Source organism: Siphateles boraxobius, unplaced genomic scaffold (assembly GCF_051911475.1).
Source record: "Siphateles boraxobius isolate OS27281-9 unplaced genomic scaffold, OSU_SipBor_1 1, whole genome shotgun sequence".
Classification (NCBI taxonomy): domain Eukaryota; kingdom Metazoa; phylum Chordata; class Actinopteri; order Cypriniformes; family Leuciscidae; genus Siphateles; species Siphateles boraxobius.
Window position 1 is genome coordinate 20432949 of NW_027508699.1, and position 24488 is coordinate 20457436.

The 24488-nt window shown below is 37.3% G+C and overlaps 2 protein-coding genes across 2 annotated transcripts in view; one reads left to right on the forward strand and one right to left on the reverse strand.

Moving 5' to 3' along the window:
* Window positions 1–664: 664 nt before the first annotated feature.
* ghsra (growth hormone secretagogue receptor a) lies at window positions 665–3864 on the reverse strand. The gene is made up of 2 exons (XM_077228147.1): window positions 2264–3864; window positions 665–1200 (listed from the first exon to the last, which is right to left on the reverse strand). The coding sequence occupies exons 1-2, from the start codon at window positions 3039–3041 to the stop codon at window positions 896–898; spliced, it is 1083 nt and encodes a 360-aa protein (XP_077084262.1). The 5' UTR covers window positions 3042–3864; the 3' UTR covers window positions 665–895.
* Window positions 3865–11345: 7481 nt separating this feature from the next.
* The window catches only part of pld1a (phospholipase D1a), a 36479-nt gene continuing 23336 nt past the window's right edge, over window positions 11346–24488 (forward strand). The window contains exons 1-10 of the mRNA XM_077228159.1: window positions 11346–11518; window positions 16249–16426; window positions 17169–17338; window positions 17413–17555; window positions 19848–19959; window positions 20715–20780; window positions 21110–21168; window positions 23424–23516; window positions 23955–24107; window positions 24198–24347. Coding sequence (XP_077084274.1) covers window positions 16330–16426; window positions 17169–17338; window positions 17413–17555; window positions 19848–19959; window positions 20715–20780; window positions 21110–21168; window positions 23424–23516; window positions 23955–24107; window positions 24198–24347 — 1043 coding nt within the window. The 5' untranslated portion in view covers window positions 11346–11518; window positions 16249–16329. The remainder of the gene's footprint in view (window positions 11519–16248; window positions 16427–17168; window positions 17339–17412; window positions 17556–19847; window positions 19960–20714; window positions 20781–21109; window positions 21169–23423; window positions 23517–23954; window positions 24108–24197; window positions 24348–24488) is intronic.

Below are 24488 nucleotides of genomic sequence, written 5' to 3' on the forward strand. Positions count from 1 at the left end.
GTCATTGTTCTCACAAAAGAAAACCTTCAAACACAGCAGATATCCAATTAAACAGGTATATTTACATATTTTACAAAGTACAAATATGTCATTTTACATCATTGTAAACATTGTACTGTACATCATTTTAGAACACAAGACACATGCAGTTTCCACAAGAGATATTAATGGATGTAAGAGGACTTGTTAACATACGAATATACTGTCACATCGGTTATTGCAATGGTTTTAAATGAAACTCTTCTCAACAATTAACTGGGTAATTCCGTACCAATAGTTTATACATTTAGCACATTAAGCACTGAGAAAAAAGCAAGCTTTTTTTATGATGTTCTTGTACTTAAATGCACAAATGCAATTTTGACTGTTTTATATACCTTTGTTTTAATGAACTTTTCTCAAAAGCTTTTGAATTCTGTGTATTGCTTCGGGGCGGGTGCGGAGCCTAATAAATACATGCACATGAAGAAAGTGACAACACTAGCTAAAAGAGCATGACATGCATTGAGGCACGAGGCAAATGAACGGCATCACCTCAGTTACAGTCCCTGTCATCAGGCGCATGAGGATGCTGCTGTATCTACAGTGCTCATTTTGTCTTCCAGATTTCATTTAGATTTAAGGCAACTGCAGTTATCTTTTTCTCTCCATTTTTCTCTCTCTATTTACAAGCATATATATTTTTTATTATTATAAAACATCAAGGTATCTAATGAAATGTTTTGCTTGGATAGACAAATGGCTGTTAACAACATCTTTCTAAAATACTCCCTGATCTGTCTGGAAATTTATGAGACCTTCATACAAATCTTTTGTCTAATTAAGAGACTATAACCTTTATAAAATGATGGCAGCATTAGATGAGGTCTGAAATGGCTGTTAATGGCAAAGAGAGTCACACGCTGGCAGTGGATTCCGTCCAGCACGGTGGACTCTCTCCTTTGGCCACTGATGTGCTTCTTCGTGGGTTATTATGCAGTCCGAAAAGTTTGCAAGCTGCCATCCTGTACTTCTTGGACATGATGTTGTACAGAATGGGGTTGATTGCTGCACTAAGGTAAAAGAGTACAAAGGAGATGAGATTACAGTACTGGCTGATGACAGACATGACAGGAGAGCCCATCTCTGTGGATTTGGAGATCAGGTAGCGTCCAACATGAAAGGGAAGCCAGCAGAGCACGAAGGCAAACACCACCACAGCTGTTAGGGAGAGAGGTAATGAAGGTAAATGAAGACTGAAATAGCACCTTGTTCCTCACTTTGTTGCAGAAAGCAAATATTATTAGTAAGAAAAAAAAAAAACTAAACATGAATCACAAACTTAATCATTAACAATAACAAAAAGGCTCGGATTTTTACTGTTATTCTAAGCACATAGAAATTAATAAATGTGTTTCATTTTATTCTAAAGATTTTTTTAAGTATCAAAAACACATTTTTTCACATTTTAGTACAGACAATGTTTTAAGATCTGTTTCAACCCTGTTATTAAAATGATGAGCATTTTCATTAAACAACAACAAAAAAAAACATTACCCTTTCACAATGCGAAATGTGCATTAATAAGTGTCTCCTCTTTTTATCTCTTAATCTTATATTTTTCTTGAGTGTGTTCTTAAAGGACAATTTGGTAACACTTTTTTTACAGTGTCTTTGTTACACGTTGGATGTAGTTACAATTTACTATAAATTGTGCATAATTACATGCAGCTAACCATAAATCACACCCTATTCTAACCCTAAAGCTATTACACATTGTTAATTATTATACCTCAGTACTTAAATGTATGATTAAACTTGTATGGAATCTTAAAATAAAGTGTAACCTACAATTTCAGCCAACCCAGTAACCTATATTTTGTTCAATAATGACCTTTAGGTTTCATGGCTAAATGAATGAAACACTGTCACAACGTTACCTTTATAAAATATATTCCTTTACATGCTACGCCACATTTAAATGTATGCATATTATCCCTCAAAGAGATCCGATTGAAATGTTTGAATTCTTAAAAAATTGAAAATCACCTTTTCAACATGGGTGACCCAATTTACTTGAATAAAATCGTTTAAATTAGGTGTTACCACATAAAGTACATTTTTAGGTTCACTAACAAAACCATTTTAGTGTATGCAGGATTGTACGGCTGTTTTGTGCCAAGCACATCCCGTGCGTAATGGGTGCGCTTTTGCGTAAAGTGCGCGAATAATAAACAATTTAATCGCGGCTTCCTGATATACTGTGATGAAACCGGGCACTTACCCAGCATTTTCACTGTCTGTCTATTGCTTTTATCGCGACTTGAAGCGTTTTCTCCAATCGTCTCCCTCTTTCTCTTCCAGAGCTTTCGCCCGATGAGGCTATACAAAACAGTTAAGCAGAACACAGGCAAGAAGAAAAAGACGCTGGAGACCCAAACCATGATGGTTAAGAGCCCAGACCTAATGGCATATTCCGTCGCTTTGCATTCGTTAGTTTCCCACGAGTTTGTCCCATTTTCATGCTCAACCCCGACGAGCACAAATACGGGTCCTGCACTAAAGAAGGATACTATCCAGAGGACCAAAATGACCCCTCGCACGCGACCCTTGGTCACGACTATCTTTGCCCTAAGAGGAAAACAAATAGCAAAGTATCTCTCCACACTGAGAGCGGTGATGTTCAGAATGGTAGCGTATGTGCAACACTCACTCACAAACTGAAAGAGTTTACAAAGTATGTTGCCGAAATTCCAAGGTCGGTACTTCCAGAGTCTGTACAAGTCCAGAGGCATGCAGAGAAAAATGAGTAAATCCGAAAAGGCCATGCTGGACAGGTACAGGTTAGTGGTGGTTCGCATATCCTTGTATTTGGTCACCACCAAAATGGTCATCAGATTCCCCGTTACACCGACAAAGAAGAAGAGGGCGCAGGTGACTGTGACCCCGGTAAGCACTGGAATGGGGAAAATGGTGACCGGGGGCTCGAAGCCCCAGTACGTCGCGTTATCATCCCAACTGCAGTTGAAGGAACAGTTGTACCGGTTTGTCCAGGCAGGCATGCTGAGAGATCATGGAGCGTCTAGATCCTCCTCTGAGAGAGAGCTCGAGCAGGACAGTCTCCCCACCGACTCCCCATCGCGCTGCACTCAGGGCTACACAACATTTATAATTCAACTTATACAACCCGAATTATGGGGGTTTCGGAGAGTACCTCCCTAATTACGGCTTCAAGCCCCATCAAATATGTCAAACTAAGTCTTCAAAACATGTTCCTTTACATATATGTTTCAGCAGCGTTTCCTAACAACGTTTCCGAAACCACAAAAGTCACAGTGCGCTAAATAAAAGCTCGCGAACAGAAGTCGCGTCAGCCTTTGGAAGTAACCATAGCAACAGTAAACTGCTGAAGCGACTGTATCGCGCGTGAAAACGACAAAAATGGCATTATTACTTTAATATAGATTTAATATAGATTTAACAAATATATTTCTTGTTTTATTTAATAGTTTAACTTACTTTCAGAGGCGCAATTTTAGTTGCGCGCGAATTCATGCGCTCTGACAGCGAATTGCTGACAGAACTGCATCTAAAAAGTCTACTTCCCTGAAGGTCATTCATTAATTCGCACTCTGTTGTATTCTACAGATTTGTAGTTGTCCAGTAAATGTCCTCATGACGCATCATTTCCTTCCGTAACCCGTTCCACGTCTAAAAATGGTTCCAACTGATAGGAAAACTCAGAGGATTTAAGGATGGCAATCCAGCTTTTTCTGCCAAGTTATCTGTCAACATTGGACAGGAAATCGTTAGTCTTGAAGCTATTTAAGGTGTAGGAAGAAAGATAAGTGTCGGGTCGGATTGATGAAATCATCTCGCGAGGATGAGAGAAGCGCGCTGCGCGTCACCTGTGAAAGCTGAAGGACTCTTTCATTACTGATGTCATTGATTCATCGTTGATTAGATGGATGCGGAATATGGGTAGAAAGTTTCTAAAGTCGATAGAAAATATTTACCCACGTTATTTAAAAGGAAAAAACTACCGAGCATGTTGAGAATACAGTAGATACTTGTTGAACAGTGCCATCGTGTGATGATAGGATAGAATGCATTGAAACACATTCTTGTAAAGTTAATTTCAGCTGGAACCTATAACCGACTCAAATACTCTGACTAAAAGCTATAGGCCTATCTCAGTATCGAATAAAGGATTATCATGAAAAGACGATTAGTTGATTTCTAAAATTATTTTCCTGAGATAGGCTACGATGTTGCGTCAGAGATGTATAACTTTTCTCTCAGCTGATTTGTCCGATATCTGTTTGCAGTCTTGGAATCCGTGTTAGGTACCAGGCTATACAGCTAAACCTGTATATGTATATAAACCTAAGTAGACTATAGCGAGTCAAAATGAAACAGGTTTTGTCTAATCAGTTAATGTTATTGATAACTTCATTGCTGTTTCTATAACAGTCTTCAGTGTCACACGATCTTTCAGAAATCATAATATGCTTCATTAATGTTGGAAACAATAATTTTTTTGGAACATGTGGTATTTTTTCAGGATTCATTAATGAATAAAAAGTAAAAAAAAAGAGAACTGCATTTATTCAAAATAGAAATCTTTTCTAACAATATAAAGCTTTATCACTTTATCACTTTTTATAAATTTAACACATCCCTGTTAATTAGTATTAATTCCTTTCAAATAAAGAAATGGAGGAAAAAACTACTGACCCCAACGGTATAATGGTAGTGTATATTGTTCCAAAAGACTTCTATTTTAAATAAATGCAGTTTTTTTTACTTGTTATTCAACAAATAATCCTGATAAAAGCATCACAGGTTATAAAAAAATGTTTTGCAGCACAAGCTGTTTAATACAAAATCACATATTATTGACAGAATGATTTCGAAGGATAATGTGTGTTGATTTTGAAGGATAATGTGACACTAAAGACTGGAGTAATGGCTGATGAAAATTCAGCTTTGCATCACAGAAATAAACTATATATTATACATAGTTTATTATTTATTAAGATCTAATATATATATATATATTGACACATTTAAAGCCTATGTAATGTGTAACTTGTTTCAACATGTGATGTAAACAGTGTTGTTGTTGTTGTTACTTTAAGGTTTGTGGTGCGGTCAAAGTCTTCATTATAACCGTTTTCTTCTCCAATCAAAAGCTGTCATTTGCAGTAATACTGCACCCTATGATCTAGTGATCATATTCAACATACAATCTTTATAGCACATGGGAACAACACATCCTACTTCAGCTGAGAGGAAGTATAGAGATCAGGCCTTTATAAACACAGATAGCAGATTTTATTTTACCTATGGCTCTTTAGAAAGGATTTCCTCCTTTCTTCAGGATCCATGCTTGCTTGCCTGTATGCACACATATACGTGGGTTAGAATTAAGTTTCAAAGGGGCAGAGAAATAGTTTTTCTTAATACTGTCCACTAGAGGGCAAGAGCGCTATATGTAATACTTTTGTAATACTATTGTAATTTGTAATACTATTCTGATCCTTTAAGATTCAGTAAAAAATATGATTTTATATATATATATATATATATATATAAAATATATATATATATATATATATATATATATATTTATATATATATATATATATATATATATATATGTATTATGTATATGCATATAATATCAAATCACATATCACATTACAAAAAAACTAAACTATAATTTACAGTCTTTTTTAAAAAAAAAACTATAAAACTATATATTCTTTTGTATAGTGGGCACTTTAGTCCACTATTGTCCACAATGGTCTACTTGACTTACAGTATGATGGCCCTGAGTTGTTAGTAGTAGATGGGCTCATGTGACAGTAATGAAACTAGCTGCTATGCAAAGCCATTAAACTCTGTAACTTTTCTTTTAATCTCTGTTTACCTTACATTGTACTGTCTCTCTTTATATTCCTTCCCATCTCTCTTGTGCACTTGAAGGTCTGCGGTTCAGCTTATATTGTTTTGTGTGTGAGAGAAAGACAGAGATGTTTGCTTGAGGCTGTGATAAATGGCATTGCCTGCTATTTGAGCAAAGGTATGGCCGCTCTGGCACACCCTGCCGTGGTAATTATTACAGACTCCATAGACCAGAGGTCCTGCATCAGACAAGGCGGAAAATTGAAAATATAAATGATTTATGGTGCTCAGAAGTCGATCTTCTCCTCTGTCTTTGTTGTCGGCCACAGAGCGTCAGATTCGCTGGGATGTCCTTTAGTGTGGCGTCTTGCTCTTGTTCTTCAGTGATTAATCCATTTAGACAGTGGAATGGAACTCTCCTCACAATGGAAAATAGATGGATTGTTGGAGAAGAAGGGCTTCAGGAAAATGCAGTTTGTTTGAGGAGCAGAACAAACTGCTCCAAGGGTAAACTATGGCCCTGACTGCTGAGCAGCCTGGAGATAAGTTGGTTTGGCATTTCGACCTCCAAGTATCAGCACGATGTTTGTCATTTTAACATACTGTAGCTGCAGCGACGTCAGAGCTCATGCATGAGACCTCATAAACAGGACTTTACACAGCTGTTACTGTAAATTACGATTGCTGTAAATTAAGTTAATGTAAATTAAGAAATTAATACTTTTATTTAGCAAGGAAGAACTCTTTAAATTCAAAAAGTATAATCAAAAAGCAGAGGTGGACAGTAACAAAGTACATTTACTTGAGTACTATACTTAAGTACACTTTTGTTTATCTGTACTTTACTTGAGTATCATTTTTCTGGAAACTTTTTACTTTAACTTCACTACATTTGAAAGACAAATATCACACTTTTTACTCCTCTAAATTTCTGTCAAGGTCCTTGAGTAGAAAGTAGCAAGGTCAACGACGTTGGATTCTGGTTGGAAATGAAAGTCGGGCTGACGTCAGATCCCGACTGATGTTGGTTTCTGACATCAACACAATTTTCATTTTAATCCACAATACAATGTCTGTCCAATGTTCGTATATTTTAGATACATTCCAGTCAGGCTTTAGGACCTGTCATAGTACAGAATCGGCACTGCTCAAGGTCACTAATTATGTATTATTATCGTTGTACTCCGGATCACATGTTGTTCTTTTATTAGATCTGAGCGCTGCCTTCGATACAATAGATCATGAAATTCTTCTCAATCGTCTGGAGTGTTGGGTTGGTGTGCAGGGTATAGCTCTTCAGTGGTTTGCTTCGTATTTAAAAGGCAGGACAGTTGCTGTGAATCTGGGAGACTTCTCTTCCACATTGGCCCCTTAAGTTTGTGTTGTCCCTCAGGGGTCGATTTTGGGGCCGTTGCTGTTTTCGCTCTACATGCTTCCTTTAAGCAGTGTTTTTCGAAAGTATAGCATTTCATATCATTGCTATGCAGACGATCTCCAATTTTACTTTCCTGTGAGGCTAGATAAAACCTGTTCGTTGGACAAAGCACAGGAATGTTGAGCCCGCTCTCATCCTTTGGTGGCATATGTGACGCCATATGACAAAACGGCGAAATACTACGCACATGGCACCCTTTAGCGTGAATATAACACGCGAACCCAAGGCGTCATAAAGTTGACTGGCATCCTTTAGCGTGAATATGAGACGCAGACCCTACCCCACACCTAAACCTACCCATCACAGTGCGTGTTATATTGACGATAAAGGGGGCCATGTGCGTAGTATTTCGCCGTTTTGTCATATGGCGTCACATATGACGCCAAAGGATGAGAATGCGTTAGAATGTTACAGTGACATTAAACTCTGGCTATCTTGCAGCTTTCTCCAATTAAATGAGGGTAAAACTGAGGTTTTGATTGTAGGCTCTCCCGTCTCATCTTGCTTTCCTGATCATTTGGGTTCTTTATCCCTAAAGACTGAGAATCATGTAAAGAGTTTAGGGGTAATCATAGACTCATCACTTAACTTTAAGAAACAGATTGTTGCTGTTGTCAAAGGAAGCTTTTTTTAACCTGAGATCATTGCTAAAGTAAAGCATTTTTTATCTAGTGAGGATTTAGAAATTGTAGTTCATTATTTTATTACATCTAAGCTTGACTACTGCAATTCTCTATATATCGATCTCCCCCAGACTCTGCTTGTCCGCCAACAGTTAGTGCAGAATGCAGCGGCAAGGCTTTTAACGGGGGTGCGAAAGAGAGAATTTACATTTATTCATTTAGCTGACGCTTTTATCCAAAGCGACTTACAATTGCTATATATGTCAGAGGTCGCACGCCTCTGGAGCACCTAGGGGTTAAGTGTCTTGCTCAGGGACACATTGGTGTCTCACAGTGGATTCGAACCCGGGTCTCTCACACCAAAGGCATGTGTCTTATCCACTGCGCCATCACCACCCCACTTCGGTATATTACTTCGGTACTGCAATCCGTACATTGGCTTCCGGTCAAATTTAGGATTGATTTTAAAATTCTCTTGTTTGTTTACAAGGCATTGTCAGGCCTTGCCCCCCAGTACATCAGTGATCTTACAGTTCCTTACTCTCCTTTTAGAGTTCTCAGGTCCTCCAATCAATGACTTTTAAAGGTACCTCGTTGTAATTTAAAATCAAAAGGAGATCATGCTTTCTCCGTGGTAGGTCCCATTCCATGTGAGGTCAGCTCCAACGATTACAACTTTTAAGTCTTATTTATAAACTTATTTATTTTCTTTAGCTTTTGAATAAAGTATGTCTGTTTTGTTGTATGGCTTTCATGTTATTATTCTGTAAAGCACTTTGGGGCAACGTCTGTTGTTTAAAAAATGTGCTATATAAATAAAGTTGCTTGCTTGCTTGCAATGTTTGAGACTGACGTCAATATGACGTTGGATTCTGACATCAACCTGATTTTCCATTTCAACGTTGGCTTCGGTCTTCTAAATGCGAATTTTGTCATTGTTTGGGAGCACACTAGCTTATATATAACAGAAAGGCTAACATATTCATACTAAAAGCCAAAAAACATTGAATAGGGCACTATTTGAGGGAACAGCCATTTTGGTGTCCGAAACCATTGTGGACGTTATTGAATACACTTATTCAATCTCACATTCACTACTGGAACTGTGTTCTAGAAATACATTTGATATTAATTTGAGGGTAGGTAGGCAGGCATGGATTCAGAGACATAAGGTATAGTAAGTATTACAAACAACAATGCAACAATAATAAAACAATGCATTGACATTTACTTTTTACTTTTGATACTTAAGTACTTTTAAAAACGAGTTCTTCTGTACTTTTACTTAAGTAAAAATTGGTCTTTACAACTTTTACTTGTAACAGAGTAATATTTGACCAGTAGTATCTGTACTTTCACTCACGTAAGGAAGTTGTGTTTGTTCACCTCGGTCAAAATGTGATCTGATTATGCAATGCATGCTACTTGTAATGCACTACTTTACTCGTAACATCAAAAAGAAATCTGATTATGTAATGCACGTTACTTGAAAAATCGTTACTTTACTCCTTACATCAAAAAGTAATCTGATTATGTAATCCATGTTACTTGTAATGCGTTACTTTACTCCTTACATCAAAAAGTAATCCGATTGCATTATGAATGTTACTTGTAATGCATTACCCAACCACTGCTCATTTCAGATGAGATTAAAAACATGTGATTGCTAGGTTTTCTTAGAGGAGAGCTATGGTAGAAAAGATGGTGTCCATTTTTAACCTAATCAGAATTATCAGCCAATAAGGGTAAATTGACATACTCTGGTACACTGAAGGGAACATCTCAGTTGAGTTTCCACAGTTGTACCTTGACAGGTTGTAGAGATCTTTGATGGACTCACGTCCTCATGTTCTGATATCAAAGATACACAAAGTTTTTTTAAATATATTTTATAGTTTTTACATGAATTTATACAATTTTATTCAAGGTTTATTAAATACACACAGTATTGCAGTGTTATTACAGTATATTTAAAAACCATAGACGTACTGTCCACTCAAGTGGACATCTGAAAATCTAAAATCAAAATATAATACTTTTGAACATGTATGAATTAGATGTTATTCCAAACATATTACTTTAGCTAAAATATTTGTATAAATACAAATGTATGAAGTGGCAAGTTGAGCCTTTTACCCCAACATGGGGCAAAAGGCACAACTTGCCACCTCATATAGCCTATTTGTAAAAAAAAAAAAATTAAACAAAACAGACCAATTTTATGATATATTTTCAAACAAAATCTGTTGCTCCATCAATGTTCAATAAACGATGTAGGGCTATACCTTTTCTGCAGTCATACAGTATGGCAATAGTGTTTCCATACCATTTTTCTTAAGGTGTAGGCTCTTAGGCAGTTCCACTACATTAATTGACAATCTCGTATTCACGTTTTGTTCCATTAAATAACAGCTTTATTTTTTCATTCATTGTTGTCAGTGGAGTGTGCATGGCAACTTTGTTACATATGAAAGCGATGTCGATGCCTGGTTGCGCATTCCTTTGAAGGTGGGAGGTGAAACTGCCATGGTGGCGCCGGCGCGTCGTTCGCTTTGAGATCTCGTTTGACATTAGCTGCGAGGTAGCCTAAATGTAAACAAAAAAGGTAAAATGTGAGACTACAGTCGTTTTCCTATTTGTAGAGTAATATTATGATAGGAAAACAATGTAATACAAACTTTCATTCGGGACGTTTTCTAAGAACAGAACAAAATTATGTGAATCTTTCTGTAAAGCTGCTTGGACTTTCTGTAAAGCTGCTTTGGAAATTGAAATGATGTGTATTGTGAAAAGTGCTTTACGAATAAAAGTTAATTGAATTGAATTGAAAATGACCGTTGACAAATGTATCCAGTTTTAACCAGTTTGGCACAGACTAGCCAACATTAGGTTACGATTGACATAGCTCTGGGTAGGTATGCGAGGGGGTTCATCATTTGTATCGACAGTAAAATGACACAGCAGCTGAGTTACAGGAAAAATATTAAAAACTACCCCAATAAAATGACCCAACAGGCGGAACCCAGAATTTGGGTTAAAAATAACTCGGTATTTTTTATATTTTGTTGAGAGCTCTTCTAAAACTCTATATGAGATTTGTGAATTACTATGTTTTTGATTTTTTTTTTTTTGTTGAAAAATGTAAGCAAGATATTTAAGCAGTCTTCATTTGTTTTTTTTTAAATCACTGATTTCATTGTCATTGATATCTGAGGGAAACAGTAGCCTACCATTAACTACAAACATTTCTTCTTTTTCATGGGAAGATATCAGTTAGTATATGCATAAAACAGCTGCGGATGGGAGGAGCATATTGTGACTTTCTGAACTTGATTGGCTGAGCGATTGCGACTGACACTTCAGAATCCAGGAAAGGCCCCGCCCCGTTTAAAGACATTGGCCTATGACTTCCCACTGCCCGCCTCTTGGTTAGTCTGTGTGGAGTCACAGAAAAGGAGAGAGACTCTCTTAACGCTGTCTGCGAAATTATGAGTTAGTCTTTCATTGTTGTAGGAGTCAAACAGTAGGCTACAGCTGATTTATCATGTGGGAATCTCGTCTACCAGGGCAGGTCAGTGAAACTTTGTGCAGTTTGTTGTTGCTTCATGCTCTGCTCCAAACTTGTTGCTCAGCTTGAAGAGTTAGAAAGAATGACGACTTTTAAATTTCTAGTGTGTGTGTGTGTGTATGTGTATGTGTATGTATGTGTATGTATGTGTATGTGTATGTGTATGTGTGTGTGTGTGTGTGTGTGTGTGTGTGTTGTGTGTGTGTGCGCGAGCGCGTGTGTATATAACTGTGACATGTGAAAATCTTTCTGGTACCGATATGCCTTGACTCCTGTCTCACCCCAGTGTGAGAGGCTTTTGTATCCATGGTGGAATGTGTGACCAGTGTACAAGAGAGAGGAAAGTCAACTAGGATTTGCTCAAGCTCCAAAATCCCTGTCTAGTGTTTTTTCAACTGTGCTAAAGGGCATGGATACAATACACTACAATTTACTACATTTTTAACTCAATTTACTATACGTTTAGTACACCCTTTAGTCTGACACTTTCTCAGTTTGGCTAATTTTGTTTTCATTGGCTGTGTTCTAAATGGCCCTGTTGTTGTTTACTTATTTCTTATACTTGAATCGTGTCATTCATTAATCAGAATGCAAGAGACTCCTGACCCTGAGCTGCTGGGAACTTTATGCTATCTCTAACATGTGTAAAAAGACACATGACAGAACAACTGCAGTGCTGGTTTGTTTGGTGAACACCGTCCTGTCATAAATTGGCTTCAGGTGCAAAGTGCATTTGCTCTGAAAACAGGTCTTAATAAAAATCAGGCTAAAAACAGGAGAAACAGTCCTGCTGAACTGCACATCATGTTGGCAAGGACGTTTGAAACTTACATGGAGACTATCATTCGATGACACAGCCCATCCTAATATGAATGATGAATGGATTACTTTTGTTTGTGGCTTTATGTCCCATGTTCACAATTCTTTAGCCTCATGCGTGCCCCAACACACACGAGTGACTCCAGTGTCTGTAGCAGTTTTTCATAAAGCTTTTAACCTATGTGGTTGCATAATATTTTTATTGCTCTCCTCACAAATGGCGTTAGGCTCCATGGCGAATTACAATGGGCAGGAACTTGTTGTCAGGAAGCAACAGCTAATATCTCATCTACAGAACGTTCTCACTGACCTTTCCTCTCACATCATTATCTGTGTATTTCTGTAGTTTAGTACACAAAAATACACCATATATAATATGTGCGTATAATATAGCCTACTATATCTATGTCGAATATATAATAGTGCTTCAAGAACATTTTTCTTGTTTTAAGAAATGTTTATTATTTTTCTTGGCAATCAAGAGAAAATACTGAAAATGAAAGTGTGGGACACTTGTTGAAAGAGTTTATTGTTTTATATTAGCTTGGCTTGTCTAACAGAGAGCACTCAAAGTTCTCAATGTACTGCAGTTATTTTCTACAGTTCACTGCATGTGTCCACCTTTAGATAATTTACATCAAGATTTGTTTATTAAGAGCCACAGTGAGCCAATGATTGTATATGTTCAAAGGCTTTTCTTTTTATCAGAGTTTTTGTTTTGTTTCCTCTTCAATATAACACGTCTCAAAGAGAGCTGCTGGAAAAACACATTGCATATTGATGAGCAAACTATTCCCATGGTTAGAAGTAAATGGTATTTCCCAAATTCCCATAGTTTTAAATGATGTTTGGCTGCTTTTAAATTGCTTCCTAAATGTTCACTTCAGCCATATGAGGAATTAGCCTAGTTTTTGTCTCTGTCGTACAGCACACGGAAACAGATGTTTGTCTGTTAAATCGCAAGTGTGTATATAAATCTTAAAACAGTAAATATATGCCCCTTTACTCAGGAGTGCTCCATTCTGAGATTGTAGGGGTTGGGCTAGAAGACGATATCTAAAGAATCATAAAAATGCAATTTTGTACCAACCGAGTGAGCTGATTCACTGCCCCTCTCTGATCTGTGCACATCTCTTTAAAGCTGGCTCTAAAGGTCAGTGCACAGGTGGGAGACGCGCATGAGATACGGCACAGTCATAAATGTTCACCTACAAACAGGAAGAGTGAATGAGAGTCCTTTCTTCAACTAGGAACTTCTCTACCTGTACCACTATTGTTTAGACAACCCACTAGCTAGACCGTCCTGTATATTTACAGTAAACACGATCACCATAGTCAATCTATTTTACTATTATGTGTGGTATTTATGTGTAAAATGTATGGCTGTTAATTATTTGATCGGGGAAAATTGGAGTTTCATATACCATAATGGGGACGGAGTGAGTTTAATTTGGAACATTCTAAAATAATGTCTAATGTATAACAGCCAAAATTATGTCAGCTGTAATAAGGAAGTTGTTATATTTTGATTTGATATTACAAAGACAACTTTTTTCCCCCTTTGAAACCATTTGCAGCGACAAATCATTCACAGGAAGACCAGAAATGTCAACGTACACTGAGAAAGTACATAGAATTCCAATTTCACATTGACTGAAAGAAAGTCCAGATTGATATTTTCGGAGGGCAGTGACATTGTAGCGAAGAATGATTTGAAACATATCAGTGTTGTCTCTTTGTTTGTGAGTGGATTTCAGGACTTTTTGTCTACTAAGGATTGAAGGACTGGGTTTGTTTCTCCGAGTTAAGCAGAAGCTTCTAAAGGTAGCTGGACTGGAAAAGGTGATGTCATATAGAGTTCAGATTGCCAAATAGCCGCACCTCACTGTTAAACTTGTCTCATGTAAAATGGGAAGTTCAGACGTTTCAGCTTCTCACACATAATTTCCCTTCCACACATTTTAAATGGCCATAATGTGATCAGACTGAACAGACCAGTTAGTATCTATCTGTACTCTGCACACCACAGCAAACAAACCAATGAGAAGAGAAAATGTTCCATTATGTTTAATTGAAGGTTTTGTGGGGTAGTTACAGAGAGAATATGTGCTTGGCAGCAAAATGACTGCAGGAAAGCAAGTCTTTCTGAGACAAATCGAGAGAGCCGCCCTGTGTGTTTCTCTAATAATGAAATTTTTGTTGTAAGAACACAAATGTAGACTTTTTCTGTGAAAGGCTTGAAAAGTAGTGTTAGTGGTTACATTTTGTTTTGGTGAACTTGTTGATGTGAATTGTGTTGTGTTAGTAACAAGCGGTGACTCCGCTGCTCATTTTCAGCATTTTTCTAGAATAATTGAGTCATTATTTTTCCCTTTGTACTTTATACCGTGTTGCTCTATATTGTTTCCTTCACATATGGAACTCTCTATTTTAGACATAAAACCCGCAGCTGTGATTATCGAGCTATTGAAGCACTACATCATCTGTTGGTGATGATGATTTTGTTTAATGCCTTCGGTGACATACGATCACTCTCTTGTGACATCATCTCATCTCCCACTCTGTAAATTAACTGTATTTATTGTTTCAGATGGGTCACCACTCACCAATCCTGTCACCTTCAGATCTGAATTCATATTCAACCTCTCAATCATACTACTAACTGGCAGAATAATATTAAAGGAAATATAAAGGAATGAGCAGTTAACAGCTTCTTGGATTTTGTATTTCTGAAAGCAATTTTCACTTTGATTCCTAAACTGTTTTGCGTTTGGGGAATATTCTTTGTTTTGCTGCCAGTGGTATTACAGAAAACAGGATGTGGCCTCCTTTTTAATAACTGTTTTTGTGAGAGAATGACACTGATCTGATCTTGTGTGTATTATTAGAATAATATTCCATGCTCCACAGGAGAAGACATTTGACCTCTTACCTTTGGCCTTATCTAAAGAGGAAATGTTTTAAATAGAAACGAGCAAACTAGGAGGTCAAGGTTTGGATGGTTAGCATGGATCAGTAATTCTTTTAAAATGTAATTTACTGTGCTTACAAAGCTGAATTATCAGCAGCCATTACTCCACTCTGATATGCTGATTTGGTGCTCCAGAAAAATCTCTTACTGTTATCAATGTTGAAACAATTGTACTGCTTAAAAAAACATCATACATTTTTTTTTCATTTTTTTGAGGAACAGAAAGTTCAAAAGAACAGCACTTGTTTTAAATAGACATTTTTGTAACAATACAATACTGTTACTGTATAATTTAAAATAATGTTATTTCAAAGGTTTTTATGATTAAAGAAAATTAAATTACATTGTGCTTGTAACATTTGTGTAATATGATAATGGAAAAATGACACGTAGTTAATTTCTGAATGAAAAATAATATATAAAAAAAGTCACACAGGTTGCTCTACCAGCTAATTCAATGTAATAAGATTAGAGCTGGTTTTGCTTCAGGTCCCAGAATTGAAATCGGACATCAAGTGGTACGTAATTGAATTTCAGTATTTTATTCACTTAAGTTGGCAGGCAATGATTCACAACACAAAACAAATTAGTGTTGGCACAAACCAAATTTATCTTCATTGCTAGTGAATATTTAATATTCATGATTATCAAGAATGAGTGCATGTCACACAACCCGTCTGTGATGGAATTTAACTGTGAACTAATTTTACTAGCTACAAAGTCACAGATGAGTTTGATCCAAAACTAGAGTTTGATTGGATGCACAACTTTGACATTGACAGCAAAATATTTTAGAAGGTGCTAAACTGTTTGCAATCCTAATTATGCATGATTTTTTGGTTTGTTGTTATATTTTGAGGATATTAAGTATTGTTTTTCCTTTCTACAGTAGTTGAGAACCATTTCTTTAGGGTATTGATTGGACGTGTGTGTGTTCAAACAGGCCATGCTGACCCTTCAGGCTGAAGAGTGCTGAATGTTTCAGTGAGCCCATAAGAAGGAACTCAATTGGATAAAAGCAGACATGAGTGACGCTGTTGAGAACCTGGACACCAGGGAACTGGGGTTCTCAGATGCTGAGGATGAACCTGAAGAGGTGGACTCTGAGTTTAACCCCTCAGGTGAGTGATTATTATTATTTCAGGCACATATAATCCATTTGATGCATTACTATCAGTTTTGTAGGGGTAATTGGAGATAATACTAGAAGGCTAGATGTTTATTATGGTCTGTTATAGAAGTATAGTGTGTATCGTGTGATGTATGTATTTTGGCTAATTGTATTTGATTGTTGATCCATTGAAGTTGGTTGACACTTTTTCTGTCCTGGTATGTGATTGTCTATTATTGATTGTAATTTTCTCGTTGGTGTCACAATTATGTTCTGTCGTGTCTGCACCTGTTCACCTGCTTGTGTACATTAAAACTTTGCTATAGTTTGGAATCAAGCTTCGCCTGTCTGGTTCTTCAGCCAAAGCGTCACAGACAGTTGGCTGCTTTGTATTTTAAATTGGGTTTATTCCACTTCTTGTTTGGAAACGATGCCCGATGATGGTCGCATGAATGAAACTTTGTAATAAATTAAGATTTTGAAGCTATATCAGTGTGTGGGATACATCTATTTATTTTGTTTAGTAGTACAAGTGAGACCGGAGAAACAGGATTTCTTTTGCAAATCATTTTTCAGACATGAAGTGAAAAAGGGTTACAATAGATCTGTCTAATCAGGCATCTGTGCGATGAGGGATGTGAGGACAACTGTGTAACATGATGCAGCACGTCACAAAAAGTATTCAGCACACACACACTGGAGCTCACATTCCCCGCAGGCATGCCTCAGTCCGCACTGTTGTTTTCCTACAGGAGCTTCTTGTATCCCTTTCTCTGCCGTGTACAGGACGGTTGGCTTTAAAGAGACAGAAGCGCAGGTCTACCTGACCGCTGCCCCCATCACTGCCAAGATCCTAGATGTGGAACGCTTCACCAGGGCTCCGGACCGCTTCAAAATCTCTAAACAGAGAGGCGTGTCCAAGGTCTTAGGTTATAAGGTTGACTAGTTATAAGGTTGAAAGATGTCACAGATCTCACATCACTGTTGTGTCCACAGGCAATGCCAGCGTTATTTAAGATAGAGCTCAAACATGGGAACTTCACCTGGATAGTCAAGAGAAAAGAAAAGCACTTCATGGAGCTGCACAGAGAGCTTCTGCGATACAAGACCCTCATGAGGATCCCACTGCCCACCAGAAGGTCAGACCCCTGCCCTATAGATATACTCATTAATACGCATTTGTAGTGTAAATGCTACATACATACTGGACAACATAAAAACGGCCTACTCCACCTATACAGTATGTCCTCTGGAAAAAGAGTAGGGGTGTAACCCCGGCATCCTGGCCAAATTTGCCCATTGGCCTCTGTCCATCATGGGCTCCTAATCATCCCCATATACTGATTGACTTCATCACTGTTTTTTTGATGAACCTACCTAATTAAATGAATAAAATGCAATATCTTTTTTTTTTACCATTTTTGTTTATCATACAGTGGTTACACAGATTTATACTACAGGGCTATTGAATGCTTGATTCTGATTGGTTGAGAACGTTCTAAGGTGTGCAATTATTTTCAGGGAAACGCACGGCTAACGTAGTTCCAGGCAGGTCTTGACCGCATTACAGTTCCATATCACTTCGCGTAGTTAACTGTAATAACGGAAAATAGGATACAATTCATAACAAGAAAAAAAATGCAGCCCATGCGCTTGATCTGCAATTTTCGATGTCTAACTTCACAATCAATGGAAACATGCAGTTTAATTTTAATAAACAAAGTATATAGCCCTATATTGTCAATAGAAAATTAAACTGAATAGACCTATATAAAAAGTTGATAGTCCTGCTGCACGGGTTTTCGTAATTATTGCAGATAATAGGCTATAACAAATAAATAATTATTGATAGGCCTATAGCCTACTTGTTAATAGGACTTTGTGTTTCATTTACTACTGTCAATATTAGGAAAAAAACATGAACGAACTAATTAAAATGAATTGAATTAATTAATAAATAATAACATTGAAGCACACGCCTCTCTCTCTCTCTCTCTCTCTCTCTCTCTCTCTCTCTCTCTCTCTCTCTCTAATAACTGCATTAATAACTGCATTAATAACTGCATAAAGCCGGGGACACACTTATTGTAAGGCCGGTTATGAATGTAATTTGATACTTTGTTATGATTGATCATGCCCAAACGCGTGTTCAGCGCGTTCAGTCTGTGTTTAAAATCTGCTGCAGTCGATGGAAACAGAATGTTTAAGCCAGTCGTTAAGTATGTCCAGCATTAGTCTGCTATCAGTGGCTCAAACCTCCGTTACTAACTCTAAAATGACGTTTTGGAATTAGCAACGGATGCGTGGGATTAGATGCGCAACAAATTAGTCCTACATACAAGAGCATTTTAATGACAAAAAATTTACAAACTTCTTGAAATACATCATTTGAACAATGTTTCGATGTGTGGTAACTGTAGTATAAGCGGAATAATTGATTTCAGGCCGTTGAATTATTAGAAAAATAATGCACACCGAGGTGTAACGGCCACTCCGCTTCGCGTCGTGACGCATTACCACCTCGGGTGTGCATTATTTTTCTAATAATTCAACGGGCTGTCGTCAATTATTCCTTACGTAATGGATGCGTCAAGTTAATTAAACGTGACAGTGAAGACTTTTATAATACAATACTGAAAAATATGTATTAGACTTCCCATGAACATATTAAGCAGCACAACTGTTTTCAACATTGATAATAATAATAAATGTTTCTTGAGCAGAAAATCAACATATTAGATTAGAATGATTTCTGAAGGATCATGTGACATTGAAGACTGGAGTAATGATGCTGAAAATTCAGCTTTACCATCACAGGAATAAATTGCATTTTAAAACAAAATATTAAAAAAGAAAACAGTTATTTAAAAGTTATCCCTTTGTGTCTTTAATTCAAGTCTATTTCAGCTTATGCACTGATTGTAAATACGGCATTTAATAACATAAATGTGAAAATATGTAAATTTGTAAAGAATATTTCCCTTACAGTTATCTCAATTTCCCTTATCAGGTATCTCAATTGAATTACCTCAGATTTTAAGTTATGAGAATGCTCCACTCAGGATCACATGATTATAAATCAGCAAGCTACTTTCTTCTACCTTATTCTAACGGCCTTGTGAGAAAGCCGTTCTTTGTGAAAAAGCGGTAATGCGTCTCAGATGGCCACTTGTGATTCATTGGCCCTAGATGACTCTTAATACCAGCAGATCAGTTAATACTCTTCTCATTCTCATATAAGCTATTATTCTCACTTCCTCTACACTCATTTTTTTTCCTGTTGATTTTCTAGTATCTAATTTCTTTTCTTTCTGTTCTCCCCTGTTGTCTTTAGCTCCTTTCTCAGATTTCATTGCTACTCATTCTCACCGTTCAATCTTTGCTATTGTTATTCCTCGTTTTTCTCTCAGACTATGATATCTCTCTTTTAGCCATACTGAGAGAAGGAAGAGCATAAAGAGGAGCGAGGTGAGGCAGATGCCTGCACTGCCTCGGGGAGGCAGAGACGAGTTGGCCCGAGAGGAGCAAGTGTCTAGTCGGAGGGTGAGTCACTACATGCTTACTGCATCACCAACCCTTGATCACATGACGTAATCAGCATCATCACAAGGCGTGTGAGTCTGTGGTCAGGTCTCTCCCACACAACATCATTGACATGTATCTGAGCATATATAGCAATACTCTGCTTGTCATATCATAAATGGGAGTCACATGAGAATATTCTCATAATCTAATGATGAAATTCTTAAGTGTCCAGCTGTTGAATGAAGCTCAATATTGCTGACTTTTTAAATGGTCTGAGTTTCTGATGTATATTTCCTGTTCATTTTTCTTTGTAGATATTTAAGGACATTCTACTGATAAATAAGAATAAATAATTAATATACTCATTAGTGTACAGCTCTTTCTTTCAGCCAGTACATTAGGCTCACTTTCATAATTAATATTTACAAGCAGGACCCTCAGCTTAGTAGCACTTGTAAATCAACATATAGGTCCTAATATAAATATATTCTTATATATATTCTAAATATTGTATAACTTCTTTCATTAATAACATTAAGAAACATTATATAATGCTTATGCTATATGTTGGTAATATAGATTATATATTTTAAGTACATTTACATTGGCTAGATTTCATATTTCAGGTTTAAATGTCATCACCAAAAAATATATTTAGGAGACTGAATTCCATTTTTTCTTTCTGAGATTTACTATTATCTATCTTGGTACAGAACTAGTGCCACCGAATTAAATTTTAAAACCAACTAACAAATGCATTTTTCTTTTTGCAGAAACAACTGGAAGACTACCTAAACAAGCTGCTGAGGATGGCAATGTACCGAAAATACTACGCCACCGTAAGATCTCACTTGATTATAGAGTTCAGGCCCTGATGGAACTCACGTTGAGTTATCTTTAATGAAGCAGCAGCGTGAGGATCGATATTACAGATGGAGACTGTGTCCTGTGCGTGTTAATGTGCAGCTCTTTCTCTCAGCTCAGTGCTATTCCAACAGCTTTAATCAAGGACATATGTAATTCTCTCTCTCTCCCTCTTCTCAAATTCCCTCTCTTCCTCTTTAATACCCTCTGAGGGTCAATATAGCTGAGGATTTGGTGTAACTTCTTTAATTGAAGCTGCGTCTCTGTCTCACTAGTTTTTAGCAGAATTGTTTCTCTTTTCCAGATGGAGTTTATTGATATAAGTCAGTTGTCCTTCATTCAGGACTTGGGCCCTAAAGGCTTGTAAGGACACACTCTTTTTGCTTTACTGTTTTATTTTTGCCTCACACTGATCAATTTTTTAATTTTATGTTGAAATATATTGCATAAAGTAAACAACTTTATTTAATTAGGCTTTCTGAATTAATTGTATTATATTTAGTGATTTATTTTTACATTGTGACAGTAGTTTCAATTAAGAACGTTAAAGGGGTCATACAATGCCATTTTTGTACAAGATAATATGAATCTTTAGGGTCTAAATGAAAACTTTGTAATATACTTTTATTAAAAATTCTCATTAGTATTGTATGAAAACACTAATTTTACCTGGTCAAAAACAGCTCTGTTTTCAGCACGCCGTTTCAGTGCATATGCCTTTAAATGATAATGAGCTTTGCTCACTCCGCCCCTTGTTCTTTGGTTAATATTGAAATACTGACTTTAAAGTAACACTGGGTAACTTTTGCTCTCGGGGTCCCCCTACAGTTGGGAAACAGTATTGTCCTCTACTACGGTCGTAAACTCTGTCATCGTGCATTTGTTGACAACCATGATAGCCTTGAACACTGTAGGAGGAGGTCACATGCAGGTGTTCTGCTTGCGTCGCGTGTGAAATGTCTTCATCCCAGGTACAGTGGCATATATTTCAGCATGTCATATGAATATAATTTCATGGGTTTTATTTTTTTTCTAACTACAAATGATCGCGATGATCACGTTTACAAGCCAGTTTCATTATAGTAGCCTAGTCTATTGGTTACCGTTTTACTGAATCTATATGATACTTCAATGCAATGTTTGAGTGGTAGATAACAACCATATATCGTCAATATTATAATATCAAGCTACCATAAATAAATCTGCAAATTTTACAAATCGATTTGCATTATAGCTTGAGGCAAGACAACGGAGGATAAGATAGCTTCCGTAAAATAGTCAGGCAGACAAAACAACACCCCAGACTACGGGGTGTCATTGGTTGTTGCGTTAAATGTTACCCAGATACAATAGTGCTATTTTCTGATTGGCTAACAACACCAGACGAACAACACCAGAGGAGACGCGCTTGAATTCATGCCTGTTCCACAGTGTGAGCGGCGCGGCCTGAGTTTTGGGCGCTGCGGCATATTAAATATATTACAAATAGTTTTTCAGCGTGAGAAATACAATGTGTGGCGGGAGAGCGTGACAAAAGACCGAAATGAGTGACTGTCCCGCTCAATGCTTGACACTTGACAGCCCTGCGATTTTAAGGAAGTGGTGGTGGAAGTGACGTATATGCCGTAAAGCAGTCGAGTTTTGTAGTTCTCTTTGTTCGCCGGTTACTACCCGAAACACGAAGTTTAAAAGTAGGATTAAAAACGCTACAGACCCCGTCAGGCTATGGCAGACGTGTCATTCAACCTATTGTAAGTCGATGTACCATCACAAGAGACTTGGAAATATATTATGAAGGTTGAAAAGTTACCTGGTGTTACTTTAACACTTGCGTACACAGTTTTTAATAACACATTAACCATTATAAACGTGGGATTATGAATTATATTGAGAACGTCATAATGTTACATAGAAAACATGCCGTAATATACCCTGAGTGTAAACATTAGCCGCATTCATTGTGAAGCGTGCAAGTGATTTGAAAAGATTAAAATTTAAAGGTTAATAAAACGTTACACTCACTTCTTCTGGAGGTGCAGCAGGAACACGAATAGTTGGTACTGATTCTGTTTTCAGGATCAGCTTCTTTGCAAAACCAGATTTACACTGACCCTCGTTTATAAAGCTGTCTGGTGAGAAATGATTAGCGCAAACATAAAAGTATTTACGTTGTTCGTTCACAGATCACCACAATCGCTTAGACGCCATTCTGCTCCAGTGTATCAACAATGGCGGACTACGATTACAGCTCGCTCAGGGCGGGTCTGTGTTGAAGCGCTGCTGTCAATTATCAATCGTGGGAGGGGCGTCCGATCTAGTGACGTCACAAGATCGAACGGCTCAATTTGAGGCAGGGGAAAACATATAAGGAGATTAAAACAAAAACACTGGATGGAGTTTTAACACACATTTCAATACAATCAACTTGTAAAAGTGCATGTTCCATTATATGACCCCTTTAAGCCTAAATTCTTTAATGTGCAACACATTACCATATTGTGTCAGGATGTACATTGCAACATCTATGATCTCATTTAGTATCTGAAATATGACAAAGTTTTCAATGGATTTCATGATATTCACCCTTTAACTCACTCATACTAACCTGTATCTTTCAGAGAAGGTATTGTTTATAAAAGGTCAGGAGGTCACCGTATACCAGGAATGAACTGCTGTGGCCGCAATGAAGTCTGCTACCGCTGGTCAAAGAGGTAATTACTCATAAAACAAAAAAGACTATTGCTGAATTCTTTAAGGAAATCACAAGAGCAGATGAAATGCATTCATGCAGTGATGCTGCGCTCTTCACTTTGAGCTTTAACATTTGTGAGACACTCTTTAAAAGCAGTGTTATCTGTGAAAATATATAATTCAGATAGAGCGGGCACCCGCACACACACATGCACACACACACACACACACACACACGCACGCACGCACGCACCATAAAGTCTCTTTGAGTCTACAAGCTGTTTATCTCTGATCCACTGATACAGTGCAACTTTCATTCTCTGATTAAACTGACACTGAATCGCTGACTTCCACTGCTCTCGGTATAATAATGCTTTAGAGAAGCATACTTAAGGTTAGGTTTGACCTCATGGTTGTGATGGAGTCTAATGATGAAATGTTTTGTGCTTTCTGTTTAGGTGGCTTGTTGTGAAGGACTCTTTTCTGGTGTACATGAAGCCAGACACGGGTGCCATTTCCTTTGTCCTGCTGGTGGACAATGAGTTCAGCATCAAAATGGACTCCAAACAGACAGAGACCAAGCATGGAGTGAGCATTGAGAACCTGTCCAGGTGTGTTCACTTAATCTCAAATTTAATGTAATTTATAAATGTCTCTCTCAACCTGTAGACAATTTATGTTTGTTTGTGTGTCTTGTGCAGGAAACTAGTTCTGAAATGTCATAGCTACAGACATGCACTGTGGTGGGGTCAGGCCATTGAAAGCTTTGTCCGGAAACATGGCAAGGCCTTTTTAAGGTCCCACCGCTTCGGATCTTTTGCCAGGGAGGAGGAGAACATACCCTCTAAATGGTATATTTAATCTAATAGTTCACCCAAAAATAAACACATCATTTACTCAACCTTATGTCGTTTCAAACCTGTATGACTTTCAGGTCACAATGGGTTTTTTATTGTCCATGCAATGAAAGACAATGGGGTCCAATGTTGTTT